At 41.2% G+C, this 15,385-nt stretch overlaps 1 protein-coding gene across 1 annotated transcript; it reads right to left on the bottom strand.

Moving 5' to 3' along the window:
* Nucleotides 1-605: 605 nt before the first annotated feature.
* LOC111655266 (potassium voltage-gated channel subfamily KQT member 2-like) lies at nt 606-15,054 on the bottom strand (the record flags this gene model as incomplete). The annotated part of the gene is made up of 16 exons (XM_023406598.2): nt 606-1,457; nt 1,594-1,687; nt 3,200-3,331; nt 3,975-4,080; nt 4,898-4,915; nt 6,752-6,957; nt 7,857-7,910; nt 8,668-8,697; nt 9,824-9,883; nt 10,517-10,611; nt 10,735-10,830; nt 12,590-12,700; nt 12,804-12,929; nt 14,212-14,387; nt 14,749-14,875; nt 14,964-15,054. Coding segments are annotated over 16 exons (2,374 nt in total), but the record flags the coding sequence as incomplete, so codon positions are not given.
* Between the last annotated feature and the right edge of the window lie 331 nt (nt 15,055-15,385).

Raw genomic sequence — 15,385 nt, 5'->3', positions numbered from 1 at the left:
ACACTATGCTAACCACATGATAGGACTTCAACGATCTTTGCAGCTTTACTAACTGCCACTATGTTTTCAAAGTTAGTGGGCAGTGTTTAACGAAGACGTGCCGAAATGCACCCACTACTCATAAAAGAAAGCAAAGTGACGTTCTTCTTTGTTTGATACAAATCAATGTCAGTTTCAATGCAAAAAATCAAGTGCCTTACATCACACTCTCACACATGTATCTGTCATCACTAATACAACAAAAACATGTTCTCAACTAAGTTAAAGAAGTGTCCTTAAACAGCTAGTTTTTCGATTTAATCAAGATCTCGATGAATACAACACAACTGTAACTAAGCATTGCTTGTAAAGTGCAACATCACAAACATAAAAGGTGATAAAGGACAATCCCGTTGTTTTTATAAGAACGTATTTTCACCATCCTCTGCAATAAATAGCTAATCATACCCATTCACGTAACCTAAAATAGTCTGTAATTTAATCATCAGCAACAACAGTCAGTCAGTTGGCTACACAGTCTCATGGTAGGTCTCCTGTTGGCAAGTGCAGCACCGACCTCTTTCACCATGAATCCCTCTCCACCAGGCAGAGCAGTCCTTCCTGACCTACTTCAGTCCTGGCCATCCCCTCTCTCCACAGGTGACCTCTCCGGTGAAGGACAGAGGCGAGGGAGCGTAGAGGTCAGAGTCTGTGTCTGATTCGCCCTCTGCTATGAAGGGTCTGACTCTGGCACAGAGTGAATGTCCAGCTTCAGTCCCTGCACCGGCTGCCCCTCCGGAGCCCGTAAAGAAAGAAGGCCCAAAGAAGTCCTCCTTGGCCTGGGAGATGCTGAAGCCGCTGAAGGAGCGCTCAAGCTCCTCGTGGTCAACAGACGGGATGGAGAGAGAGGTGTCGCTCTCCACGGCGGTGGCATCCTGCTGATACCTCTGCCTCCTGTGGCGCCTCCTGCTCTGGGAGCCGCTCTCTCTGCTGTTGCCACCCAGGGCGGAAGAGGACCGGTCGTGAACCGGAGCGGGCGGAGGAGGAAGGCGGAACAGGGTGGGTGAGTGCTCGCCGCTGCCACCGACCGGTGAAGGGGTGTTGGCCACGCTGCTGTTCCAGGCAGGCTGGCTCAGGGGGTGCTGCAGTTGGTGCTGCCAAGAGGTAGAAGGGCGGCTGTTGCTGCCGGAGGGAGTACCCACCGATCTCGCCACGGACCGACCCAGTAAAGGATCTCTCTTTTCCACCGACACATCAGAGCACGGGATATCTGCAGCAGAGCATGTCTTCACCTCCTTTTCCTCCTTCACCTCCTCTTTTCCCTCCTTTTCCTCCTTGCTCTCCTCTGGGCTGTGGTAAGGCGGGGCTGGATACGGCTCTTTGGAGTTGAAAAAGGCCTCTGTCTCAGAGCGAGGGATGCCCATACGCTGCACATACACATTGACCAGGAAATCAAGTTTCCTGTCCATACAGACCACCTGTAGGGAAAGAGAAAAAAACACACAATGGTTGGTGCTCCTTTACCAGAGTTAAAATATATTGATCATCAGAAAAACATACAATTTTGATCTCGGTGCGAACCAACTTTTACAGACCTGGGTGAAACATTCCTACCTGTTTCTCCACTTTGACCAGACGTCCCATCATGCTCTGGTCCTCTGCAGCCTCTCCTTCAGCTTTAGGACCTTTACCAACTATCTGGTCAACTCTAGCATTTGAGAAATGTAATATCTGAGATTAATAATAAATAAATAAATAAAAAAAAAACACTGTTCTGCCACAAAGGACATATTTTATTTTTTACTTAAGAAAGTTCATGATGCTATAATGTGAATTACTTTAATATGGGAAATAAGTAAAGAAAGCATTTATGTTGATGATACTTGCTAAACTACAAATTAATGTGCTTTGAGTGAATGAATGATGGCCTAACACTGAGAGAGAATTGATCTCAGGTGGACGGTGTGGGTGCATGCATTATGAGATTAGGCAGTCTTGAACGAAACAAAGTGTGACGAGGGGTCTTTTTGTCTATGGTCAAAATGCATCACTTGGCATGCTTCTGTTGTGCTTCATGCTTCATTTCCATTGCATCCTGATGGGGGAGCTCTCCCTGTGTCTCTCCAGTATGAGAGCAAGCATCTAGCACTGTCAAACCCCTGTTGAGTGAGGCCATATGACATGGCTCATTAACATTCAGTGAGAAAGACACGGGATGTTTCACTTTTTCTTGGTAGCAGCTGATATAATGTGACATAAAGAGATACAACTGGGACACAACATCCTGAAGATGTTGCATATAAAACATTTTATCAAACAATTTTTCTTGATTTGTTACAAAATCGTGTCACCTTTTCTCCGGCTCAATGAGCCAAGTCACTTGGCTTAAACTCAAAAGGGGTGCCGTCAATCAAAAATAATAAGGTAGCATGTAACTGCTTCAATATTTTGTCTATGGTATAAGGAGCATAATGCTGGTAAAATGGTCATTCTAGAGGTGCAGTCTATTAACCTAACCTAGGACCTTCAGTGGACTTCTTATGGCGAGGTGTTGAAGGGGGAGGGGGCCCCACAATCATATCTATCCTGGCAAGGCACACAGAGACGATATGAGTGCAATGCAAAATGAAGCAACGTGGGAATCACATCAGCTATGGAGAAGAAGTCTCAATATATTCCACACACCCATGACATACGGTGAGTCTGACTTGCTTCGTGGATGAAAAGTGTACGTATTTCACTGTTGGAATATATTTATCCTACATGTTAGACCTTTAGAGGGGGTTAAGATGGGAGGAACTAATTTGTGGGAGGGAAAACTGATATAGAAAACAATATGAATTATACATCAATGTTATTTTCTAAAATGAATCTGAGACGCATTCAGAGCTGGAAGAGTGAATCGTATTTTGATTAAGTTTACTGATATAAAACCGAGATCTGAATACAACACATGTAGCTGGACAAATGAAACAGGCAGATCAATGACTCGCGTGTCACAACATGTGTGTATCCAGCGACACCACAAACATCACATATCTCCAACACAACACTGAATTTAAACTAATCATTGCACTATAGAAATAACTTTGAAAATGCTTCCATACATCCATCCTGACATTTACGCTCAAACAACAGCATCTGAAACTACTTTTAAAAAACTTAATGTGGCTCATATTTAAAGTAGCTAAATTATACTGTGGAGTGAACGTGCACTTGCCTGGTCTGCAGGTTCTTAATGCGAGACAGCATGTCCAGGTGACCTGCAGAGTACTGCTCGATCACATCCATGACATCGTAAGGCCGCAAGCTCTCTTTGAACCTCCTCTTTGACACCAGAAACCTCATGATGCTGAAGGAGGACATGTTATTTTCACACACAATGCACAGCAGTGTTTTTTTAAAAAAAAATGTATTCACACTATTGTGCTTTTCCCACTGTGACAAGTGTCCTCTGAGAAAAAGGGCTATTATAACAACTTGACACAGTAGATGAGAAAAACTGTTTTGAGTTGAAATGGTAATTTATTATAACTTTACTGTTTTGTGAGTTAACAGTATATTATCAAACAACTGTTTTTAAAAGCAAGAAGAACTTCCATGCTCAACCTTGTTTTAATAGTTGTTATAGTCGTGTTTATTATTGTTCGGTTTTGGCCATATTGGTTGTTATGATGACACTGAACTCATAAAAGTGCAAACTGAGATCTTGGGAAATGCTACACAAAATAATACAGGTTGTAAATAGGACAGCAGGTTAGCCAGATTATGTACACCACCCTATTTGGAGATAACCTGGAGGGTTACTTAAAATATTTTCTTTTTAAATGATGTCTCCATGTCCATCGGTTATTAACATCTTAAGTACAGTGTCATTATTACAGATTACAGATAACCTATTCTCCTAAACTATCGAGCCCAAATCACAATTGTCATCCATGAGTGAAATAAACATTACAGAACCATAAAAATTGCAGAGCAAAGCGAAGCCTTACCAGATTGCCCTTATTGCAACCTTCAATCCCGGAGGTAATTCTTGGGTAAGAAACTCACAGTGGCAGCTCTTATCGTCACCAATTTCCTCTCCTGGGAGGCTCGCCTCTACAGAGCAAAGACAAGGACACTCTTAAAGAATATTTCGCCGGCCTCCACGAGGCCAGCGTCATCAACAGAAGCAAAGCAGAGCTCTTGCTTTGAGCTTTGAAGGTGCAAAAATTCAATTACCAAGTTGGTTTCAAGCCAGTTAGCCAGTTTGTGAGCGTAGTGAGCGAGCTTTGTGGACCAACGGAGAAAAAAAAGACTTGGTGCAGAATTGAAGGATAGTGCTGATGGGATAAAGCTTTATTGAAACCTTTAATGACAAGTACTCTCTTCCCACCACCAATTACAGTGAAGATTAGCATCATAACTAGCATGTTTAGTTTAGCCAGAAGGCTAATCTATGGATTTTGAAGCATAGTGCATACAGGCAAAGGTGTTAAGGCCTAATCACTGCTGATCAGATATTAGATGAGAATCTGGTAGGGAAAGTGAGGTGTCTTCATGCAACGTAAAGCAGGGGATTTTGGGCAGTTTGTTTCTGGGTCAATTTTGGATTATCTCAGCTCCACTTGACTTGAACCCAGGATTACCTTCTACAGTACGGCTACTGTAATCAAATATGTATTTGTATGGCGTTCTTACAATCCTAATGGATACTTGAATCATTACATGCTTGTTCTTGGCTATTCTCATGCTTCAGAGCCTTCAGTCATCACGGGGAGGGGGGAGGGGGACTCATATCAGAAAAATCCAAAAAGGGTTCATGTCAAGTGAACAAATCTCAGTAGATTTCAGCATGCAGGTTTCTCAGACTGGTGAAGCTAACTTGTCTTTTGATTATTTCCCCAACAACCAACAAAATATCCCAATGTCTTACTTATTAAACCTTCAATTGCTGCAAAAAGAGAGAGAGGAGAGACATGGAAAAAGATTTGTTATGGATTCTAGCAGGATGACAATGGCAGACAAATCAATTCCAAACATGGGAACTTGTGGAGTCCACTGAATGGTTTCTAGTTCATGTTTGAAAAGGCTGGTCTCTCTTCTCTGACATTGACGCTAACAGCTACATATATGTTACTTAAAGCTTTATAGTATATGGTGAACTATACTTCTAAACATTACAGAGTATCTTACAGTCTATACTGAAGACATGTCGTGATGACTTGTCTAACCTGGAGAACTCTTCAGTCCAAAGTCTTCGTCCTGCATTTCAATCAGCACTTTAACATGCCATGAAGCGGAAGAAGAAAAACAACTAATGAGAATTGGTTTAAACTGCTTAACAAAAAGGCAAAGAAATGGTGAAGGAGAGAAATATATTTGTTGATAGTGATACAGTGGCCTGGATGACATATGGATGCAGTTGGGCTGTCCAGCAAATAAATGATAGCTGGATACTAACGTCCAAACCAAACAGTCCTCTGTCTCCCCAGCATAAAGTTGAAATGTTGGCTTTGGTGTGTCAACAAAATCTCAGTTTCTTCCTCATGTGTTTGAACTCATGCAGGAGAAACTATAGCAACTTTACCTGCACAGTCTGCCCAGTTACTGCATCTTTAAGAAGCTTGACTGCAATTAATTAAAGGCCATCAACACCCTCCTTCACAGATGATGAGTGTTGAGCTGGCACAGATGCTACACAGAGCTCTAGTGTGTATTCTTCCACATCAACTAAGTTCATGGAACTATTGAAAGATCTACTTTTAACAATTTAACATTAGTCACGTAAACTACTGTAGTGTATACAGTCTCATTAATGAGCTGTAGATCTTTGGAAAACAGCATTGAGAAGCTGTTTGTGCCAAGATTTTTGACTATTATTAGCCTATTATAAAGGCTTGTTGCTGTGTAGCTCTGATATACATTGACACAGGTTTTCCCTCTGACCACAGGAAAACTAACAGTAAAATAGCAACTCACTTCTGTTGCTATTCTATTATGAAACATTACGAACAAGCCGTGAATTTCATAACAATTGAAAAACTGACTTTTGCATTCTTCCTGAGAGTAACATACCACTCCCATATCTGTACACTAAATGTGTGGCCAGCATCTGGTTAGCTTAGCTTAATATAATAAGCATCTGGCTATCTTATTTTAGCCTAACTAACATCTGGTTATCTTAGATTAATATAACTGCCATCTGGTTAGCTTAGCTTAACATAATAAGTGCCTGGCTATCTTATTTTAGCCTAAGTAACATCTGGTTAGCTTAGATTAACATAACTAGCATCTGGTTATCTTAATTTAACATAACTAACATCTGATTAGCTTATCTTAATATAACAAGCATCTGGTTAGCTTAGCTTAACATAACTAGAAGCAGACTAGAAGCATGAAGAAACAGTTAACCTGCCTCTGTCCAATGTAAAAAAAAAACAAACTCCTAAAAATTTGATCTTAGCTAGTTTTACAGGTGCTAGGTGTATTTTCTTTTACCTTTGGACAGGCTAGCTGTTTACCCCTAGTTCCAATCTCTATGCTAAGCTAAGATAACTCTTGGCTGTAGCTTCATATAGCTTCTCATATACCATACAGGGATCTTAAATCTACGTAAGTAGTATTTTGAGTTTCTCTGCAGTTTATTGTTTTGTTATGGTTTAAATACTGTGTCAGACACGTTTCACCTTGAACACAGTTAGAGAGCGAATAATTTATTTTACTATCAACAGTTGGCTGTTTATTAATGTGCTCAGATGTTGCTCTGTACTGTGTGGAGTTCCCTCACCCTCTGAGTTTTGGCGTGAAGTGGTGCCGCGGGCTCTGAAGGCGTGCTTCGGCCCTCTGTTCTTCTCATTGAAGCTCCAGCTCTTGGTGACCTTGCTGGGACTTGCTTCAGCCCCCTCCTCTGGCCCTGGAGACTGGACCTTCCCCTTGGCTATGGGAGCCTTGGAAGGACTGGGAAACACCTTGTCCTTGAGGCTGGCCTTCCGACTACAGAGAGCAAGTAATGAGAACCGATATTTAACCAATGTAATTTTTTTGTTTTTTGTTGCTTTTGTTTTGCAGCTTCATTGAATGAAAGTGAATAACTATCTGTAACTAAACGTCTTTATCCTACTTTTTTGCTGTTTTAAGTGTAATCTTGGGAATTAGTAGAATTCAGCACCGATGTGATAATAAATCTTACCTCAGCAGAAATGCAAAATGGGCAATGTCCTACAGCAGCAGGAGCCATGTCCACATACGAACATAGTAGAGCATTCAGTGGGTCAGGCAAGCAGCAGGAAGCTACGAGCAAGCATGCATGGGAAGCAAAATGATACTGCACGTCTCAAAAGGAAAAGCTATGGTCTCACTTTAGGCAGAAAGTGAACACAAATCATGCAAAATAATTCACCATCATACTGTTTGCTCCGCCTCATACACAGGAATCGATCAAAGGAAACGCATTGCTACGTACTCAGCGATATGCACCTTGCCTGCTGAACAGAAGTTTATAAATGCTGATTAAGCAAAAAAAGGCAGCAAGCAAATCAACTGCATAAAGACATTACTAAACAGAAACCATAAATCAACTGTGACAGGACGGTAAACAAACATGTAAATCCGCCTTTATTCTGACGAAAAGGTAAAAGATGTGGGCAGATTAGCTCTTGTGTTTATTTTAAGCATAAAACTTTTCATGTACACATCATTGACAGAGCTGTGCTACCCTATAAAAAGTAAACTAGTCAGATTTTATCGTTCACAGAGTGACATATTATCTAAAAATGTCCTTATTCTGTGATTTCCTCTACCTTTACTGTACTTCTGAAGAGGAACAGAGGTAGGAATGGATGGGGACACACAGACTTGCAGTGCAGTTGTTAGTATCTGTGCAGCAACTATACCTAATAGTTCTCGGACAGCACCCGCAAAGTCTGTCTTTGTGTGCATTTTCATTACTGGAGTGGTGGGCAGTAGAGGAGACACAAAAAGATAAAATAGCAGTGGATACAGTCACAAAAACAGCAGTGTGTGCCATACTGTGATGCAGGTAACACTTTATTCTAACTAAATTTTATAATTCATTTGCAGCCTGTGTGTCAGTCATATTGTAGATGAACATTTAGAAATAGTTAAATGTCTTTGCCGTTCGTGTAAGGGAATGAATGTAAATGCCTTTTTGTATCTTTCTAATGATTTTATGGCTGATTTACAGCTGATTTATATGATACTTAAACACAAAATGTGCAAATGGCTTACAAAGGACTAAGTCATGATAAAGTGTTACTACATTGTCAATAATTACACTTGTTTCTTTCGTCAAAAACAGTGTGATATAAGTCAAGCAAGGCTCTTAAAGTGTTCAAAATCAACTTTTTTCCTGAGGTGATGCTGAAAGCTAGAGTATCAAAGACCAGCTTATTGGTGAATCTTTAATAAAGCCGCCAGGAGTGAGGCCAAAGTGAGCTGATCTTTGAGCACCATGTGAGCAAATGCAGCATGACCGTTCTTGAAGGAGGCACTTAACACGCAGCCACTTCCATGTCTGACTCACATCAGGACTTACAGTAACCCCCAACACACAAACGCGCTCACGCACAAATATAGGGTACACACACACTCCCCCAAGAAGAGTGCCTTAGCAGCAGCTAAGAGCAGAATTGAAGAGAAGCCAAAGGGAGGTGAAGAGAGATAAAAACCAATCACATTACAGACCTGGGAGAGGTTTCTGTCTGAGACTCCTTCCTGTGAGGAGAGAGGACACACACGGTTACACACAGTGCAGATCAGTCATGTATTATACTGTATTTTATAATCGACACTGCTCCATGTTTTTTAGGGTTAAGCTGGATTAGCATTGAGGATCACTTTTCAAGCGAGAGAGAAAACAGTATTAAGTCACTGGAGTCACAAACCTGCAGAGACTTAAATTTTGGCCACTTGGGGGCAGTGGAAACAAGCTGTGAGCATTACACCTTTTATGTTGAAATGGTGGAATCTCTCAGCAAACAGTTGCCTACTTGCACATTCAGCAGATACTGAGCAACATAAGCATTCATTTGAGATTGAGTTTGTGTCCATGTGATGAATGCAAGTCCAATATTCACTCTCATTTGTTTCCCAAATACCTGGCTCTTTGGCAGGTAAATGCGTCCACTGTGTTCACCAGCCAGGAGCTAGCTTTGTCTGTCTGATGTTTGGTGCTGAACAGGTCGTGTATGTTCATCATTACCTTTATGTATAAACAGCCATCTGCTGCGTTCAAACGTGGTACTAAGAGAGCTGTGAGAGTGTGTGTCGGAAAACGGAAACGATGGAGGAAGCTGTAAGGCTCTGTGAAGCTGAGGGGAAGTGGAGAATCAGGTGATGATTCTCGATTTCACTATAACCTACAGAGTTGAAAAATATTGATTAAAGTCACTTTAAAGCTGCATAAATCAATTATGCAATTAAGGTTTTGTGGCCTCTTGACCAACACTTAACAAGAGTCAGATATCTGGCAACATGGCGTCTGTTTTGGTTTTGGTTCATCACCAATTCTCGTGAAGTTAAATTGGATCTTCAGCCTTATTACGTTGTCCGCCAGTGTCATGGTCGCAGGTTGTGTTTTGATTGGTTGCCTGCTGCTTGTTGAGTGATAACGTTCTCTGGGGTTGTTACTTCAACTGAAACCTTTCACATTACACAAAGTTGTTCGAGCCTTGTTAATGTAATAATATTGATTAGTGCAGCTTTATGGATGGCAAATTCTTTCTTTCTTTTTTTCTTGCTTCACTGTTTAATCACTATTATCATCTCACTTATACACATTATCAGCATCCTGATATCAATATTGTCATGAGGTCATGCTTGCTGACTGTCACGTTGATACCTGAATGACTTGCCCTTCAGATTCCTCAGCAGGTCCAGCTGATTCAGGGGTGGAATAAGCCTGAGAAAAGACAGAAGAGCATTTTGTCATTCTGTTGAGACCTTTTCACCAACTCATCGTTAAAAGGTTAAAACTTGCCGTTGGGCACTTTAAGGCTAATTCCATTTTGTTTGGCATTTTTCTGTTGTGCTGGTTATCACCCTTTCACCTCAAATTACGACTGGAATGAAACCAAACATGAAGTCGTTTCCAAATGGAACCGACAAGCAGCAAACTTCTACTTCTAGACACATAAGGTCAGAAATCTGCACCGATATTTGCTGATTCATACAGCTGCACGGCAAAATAAGTGGTTAATTTTACAAAGTAGCCACTGGCAGTGTTTGTCTTTTGAAAAGCATTTCAAAGGGGCTTTGGTGCCACTGCCAAGACTCCAGCCTCATCCGCTGTAAAATTACCCTTATTGAGGCAGAAAGTGAAAAGCTCAGTGTGTGATTCTTCACAACAGACAGCAGCAATCCGATTCAACAGAGGAGTTTTGAATACAATGAGCGGAGGATTTTCTGGAGGTTCACTTGTCCCCTGGGATTCCCGGTTTTAAGAAACATGGCAGAATGTGATACGGGTAAACAGTTGTATTTATTGGAAATGCTGAATAATGTACAGCATTATTCTGCCAGCTGTATCACTTACCTGTACATTGGGATAGCTACAGTCTGCTCATAAAAATCCCAAGTGCACAGCAGATCTGTACGGGAAAGGTTGGTAGCATAAAACCTCCAAGCAGCCTGGATGGAGAAATACAAAAGTCCCTTTATCTTTTTTCTCAGCAGAGCAAAACAGAGATTATCTGTTATAAGAAAAAAATGGCTCATGGTGATGTTATCATACAGTTTATCCTACACATATACCTGGATGAGGCCTGCTGCAGGGTTGCGTCTCTTCTCAAAATGTTTTTGCCTGTGTTGCTCCTGGACTTTGAGGGCAAAGCCAGAACCCAGGATGCCCTACACAGAGTTAGAGTGAGTAAACAGCATAAAATTATCAGTGACCTTTATTGACCTCTACTGGCCAGAAGTTAGAATTGCAACAACAGCAAGCTGTCTCCTGCTACACCTTGTAAAGTTCAGTGAACCCATCCAAGAAAAAACGTCCAGTGAAGTGGCGATATCACAGATTTTCACATGTCTGCAAAACCTCCAGGTAATAGAAATGTGACAGAATGCTGATTTCCTCCAAAGCCATCAGGTGTTAATGGGGCAAAACATTGTGACTGTTTCCTGTTAGCTGAGAGCTGATACAGCAATCCAGTTTTTTTTTTTTGTTTTTTTTTATGTGTGTGATAGACTAAACAGGTCTAAGCTGCTAACTCAAAACTTACTGCTGAGTCTGACATCTTCAGATATATCAGCTGAAACGCCGAACATTTAACAGCAACGGACATTACATCAAGGACTGGAGTCACAGCATCATAAGATGAAAGAATGTAAACAGATGAAGAGCAGAATCTTTGTGGACTCAGAGGAAGCTTTTAGCACACAGCGCCACAGAGGACTGATGTAATGTAACAGAATGGCTCATTTAGAGTGCTTTCTTTTCTGAGTGACTAGAGTAGGATCATAAAAGACTGAAAATTATGAGGTGGCTGATATACTAAGCTGTATAAAAGTTCTGCACATCCTTTTCCAATACATTTTTTTTTTTTGTCACAGCAGATATTTCATTGCAGGAAAAGTACAGGTGTAATTGATAACATTAACAATGGTGCTCACTGAGAAAATTAAATTTAACTGAGCCATGATCGTTAATGTTATTAGTTCAACCTGTGCTTTCCCTGCTGTGATTCAAAACTCAAATAGTTTGCCTGTTCTTGCTCTATATCTTTACTCAGCACTCGTCCTTTATAAAAAATGTAATGTGCTGTGTGGCATGTTCCTGTGTACCTGCCCTTTGTTAATCGTTTGAGGAAGCTCCCAAATCAATCAATGACCTCTTCCTGTCCGACCAGTGGCACCTGATGAACCTAAAAAAGACCACTCCTTCACCTCCTCACTCTCTCTCAGGCAGCAGCCTCTACAGCAGCATCAGCTTCCTTTACTTCCACTTGGAAGTTTCTGTTCACTTGGCAAATGTGAGAGCCAATATTACCTCTTCTTTTAGCTTTGTTTTTGTCTCCAGAAACTCCTGGTGGAAATGTCTCTTTCCCTACAAAAGACACCACTATTTCCCGCCAGCTGGTTGTTTAATTTTGTCAATTGGTGGGCTGCAAATGTGGTGGATAAGAGCTGTGAGACTGAACTGGAACAGGAAAGTTGTGGGCCAGTAAAACCAAAACAATAAGCTGAAAGATGCTACAATGCTTCATAAAACTAAAGGGAACTGTAGAGTGAAGATCACCTGTCACTATGAGCAACACATTTCATATAACACAGTTTGATTTGATCCATTGTTAACATAAAAATACTGATTAGTGCAGCTTTAAAAACATAATTTGCTATGCATTAATATAAAGTAGCATGTGACATGTTAAATGTCCTTGTTTGGAATACACAAAAGGAAAAGCTAGCAGTTAGCGTAAGAGGTGGTCAACGGAACAAAGAGCAACATCCATAGAAATCCAGTATAGAACTGGACACCAGGAGGTGCAGAGCAGGGACACGGCACCAATAAGCACTCCACACCATGATGGATAGGGACTAAAATAAACACAAATAAGGCTCTGGAAATCAGCACTTCAAATGTACTCTAATGAGCCCTGATACTCACAGCAGGAAGTGCAAAGAAGGCCACCCCGATCATGCTGAATGTGGCTGCCAGCAAGCGTCCATACCAGGTCTTAGGAACCTTATCACCATAGCCAATGGTAGTGAGAGTGATCTAGCGAAAAGATGGTACAAATCAGTATCGTGACATCCCACAATGCAATGGTTTTTAGTACTTCTAAAAACTGTAAAGTGGTTACTGTAGACATTAGTCTTACCAGTCCCCACCAAAGAGCGTCAGCATAGGTCTCAAACTCGTCATTTAACTCCTTCTCCACAGAGTAGACCAGGAAGGAAGCCAGGATCAGGCACAGGAAGCCAATGTACCACGCTGTGATGAGCTCCTACAGAGAAAACCAACACAATAAGCATCAGGGAATGGAAAGTAATAAAGTGTCATCTGCAGTGCCTCGCAGAGTTCTGATGTAACCCCTGTGAATTGATTAAAATTGTAATTCTGTAATAATATTGAATGTGACTGTGTGAGTCACGCTCCCTCTGTGGCAAACCAAGTATTTTCATAAACGTCTTTATTTCCCTCAGCTTCACACATGCTACACACACATGCTACACACACACACACACACACACACACACACACATACACACACACACACACACACACACACACACACGTCCTCTCTCCTTCTCACCACATCACGCACAAGGATACAGACACGCACACACACAGCTCTGGAAAATTTCCACAGCTTATTAGTGCAAGCAAATATTTCTATTTCCAAGCTCATTAGAATAAAACTCAGAAATATGTTTCCTCACTGCGACAGAGGCACCACTAAAAATAGTGAGCCACAGTGGAAAACAAAGAGTTACCAGTACCTGTTATACCTGATCATTTTGTTGCCAAATAAATTCAATTCTTCATGTGGACAAAGGCAAAACGTATCTAACCTTTGATAGTATGATCCCAGGGAAAGAGGACGCTGCTAAGGGAAGTAACAGGTGATGACATAATGCAAGCTTGAAGAAGCAAAAATGCAACAACCATCATTTTTTTTCATATATTTGTTTCATGTATTCACACAGAAAATGTACACATTTTGTTTTTTGTTGTTGGCATGCCCATATATAGCCATGTCCTGGGTGATGTGGCAGTAGTCAGGCTGCTATAGCATGTTTATGAAGGTTGATGTCACTGTTCGCAGAATCTACTCAGACCTGGAAAGAGTATTTTGGCCTCCTCCACATGTTTTCCTGTTAAAAACTGGTTTTAAAAAAAAAACTTAGTAAGGAAGTAAGGAAAGGTTAGCTTTGATCATGTAACTGTCCGTAACCTTAACCAATCAGTCAGCGTATCAGAAGACAGGCTCAGAGGCTCTCTCTCTTCTGATTGGCTCACCGACCTGTTGTTGCTACAGAGATGTAAAACTACATTGAGATGGTTTATGGTACTTGAAACCACAAATATATCTTCTTATGGATATTTAAACTACAAACAAAACACAGGAGAAGTGTAAAATATGGGACCTTTAATCAAAAACCTTCCCAGTGAATGTAAGCGGACATCAGCCGTGGTTTTAGACACCACACATTTCAGTAAAGGAGAAGTCAACCCCTGGAGAACCTCCAGAGAATAAGAAACAAAGGAGATGATGTGAGGATCACCTTGCTGTGGGCATAAACTACAGATCCGAGCAGCTTCCAGGTGCCTCCACGCCGGTCCATACGCAGCATGCGCAGGATCTGCAGGAATCTCAAACTCCTGATGGCCGAGGTGGCAAAAACATTGCCCTGAGATCCTGCTGCCAGTACAGATACTGAGGCGATCAGTACCATGATGTCTGGAGAGAGAAGCAATACACAGTCAGAGATAGTACATCCTTGATTGAGTCAGACTGAATTACCAACAGTTCGCTGTGTGCAATGAGGATCATATTTCTTTTCATTTGAAGGTTGCCCCAAGTACTTTGTATTAGAAGTGTTACATCTTCAGTGAGGTTTCTATGGTTACACCTCGTCTCCAGCATAACCTCAAGCAAAAAAAAAAAAATGCTGAAAATCACATGAAATCATAACAAAGATGGTTAACATATTCCCAGCATGTGAAAATGGAAGGAATGGAAAAACACGTTAATGTGTCTTGTGTTTTGTTGCTCTGAGTAAACAATGTGTAAGAAATGATAGCCGGCCATGTTTTCTCACCTATGACACAAAAAGGCTTTCTGGCAAATTTCAGCCTCCCTCTCCATCCTCTGTATCGACAGCAGCAGCCAGCAGCCCATATCCTGACAATGTACTCCACTCCAAACACCACGATGGTCACAATTTCCTGAGGAACGAAGCAAAACAGCGGAGTTAACCTTGTGAACATGAATGTATATGCAGGAGAGTGTTACAGTAAATGAAATGATACCCACCAGAATGTACAAGGCACTCTCTGAGCTATTCTTGAACTCTTTGATGGTGGCAAACACCGAGAGTATGAGACAAGAGAAGACCAAGAGGAATCTGGAAGAGAGGTGACAGCGTGCAAAAGAGGTTATTGCTTTTTCTTTTTAACACGTGTCACTTGATAAATCCTGTTTTGAGACAGAAAGTACGGTTTATACAAAGAAACAGCTGTGTTGATTCATGTGTTGGGGAAGCTGAACTACAGCGAAGCCATCCAAGAGAGAAATCTAGTTTGGTTAACTACAGCTACTTAGAAAAAGTACATCAGTTCAAATCACATGTGATATGAAATCATAACAAAACTAAAAAGACACATGCTGGCAAAAAATGCATCTCAATTGAATTTATGGCAAAAAGTAATCATTTGTTCACAGGTCATACATCAACC

The sequence above is a fragment of the Seriola lalandi genome, unplaced genomic scaffold, assembly GCF_002814215.2.
Source record: "Seriola lalandi dorsalis isolate HSWRI2012SDOR001 ecotype SW California unplaced genomic scaffold, Sedor1 jcf7180002054312, whole genome shotgun sequence".
NCBI lineage: Eukaryota > Metazoa > Chordata > Actinopteri > Carangiformes > Carangidae > Seriola > Seriola lalandi.
The sequence above is the reverse complement of the archived record's forward strand: the minus strand, read 5'-3'. Positions and strand labels throughout refer to the sequence as shown.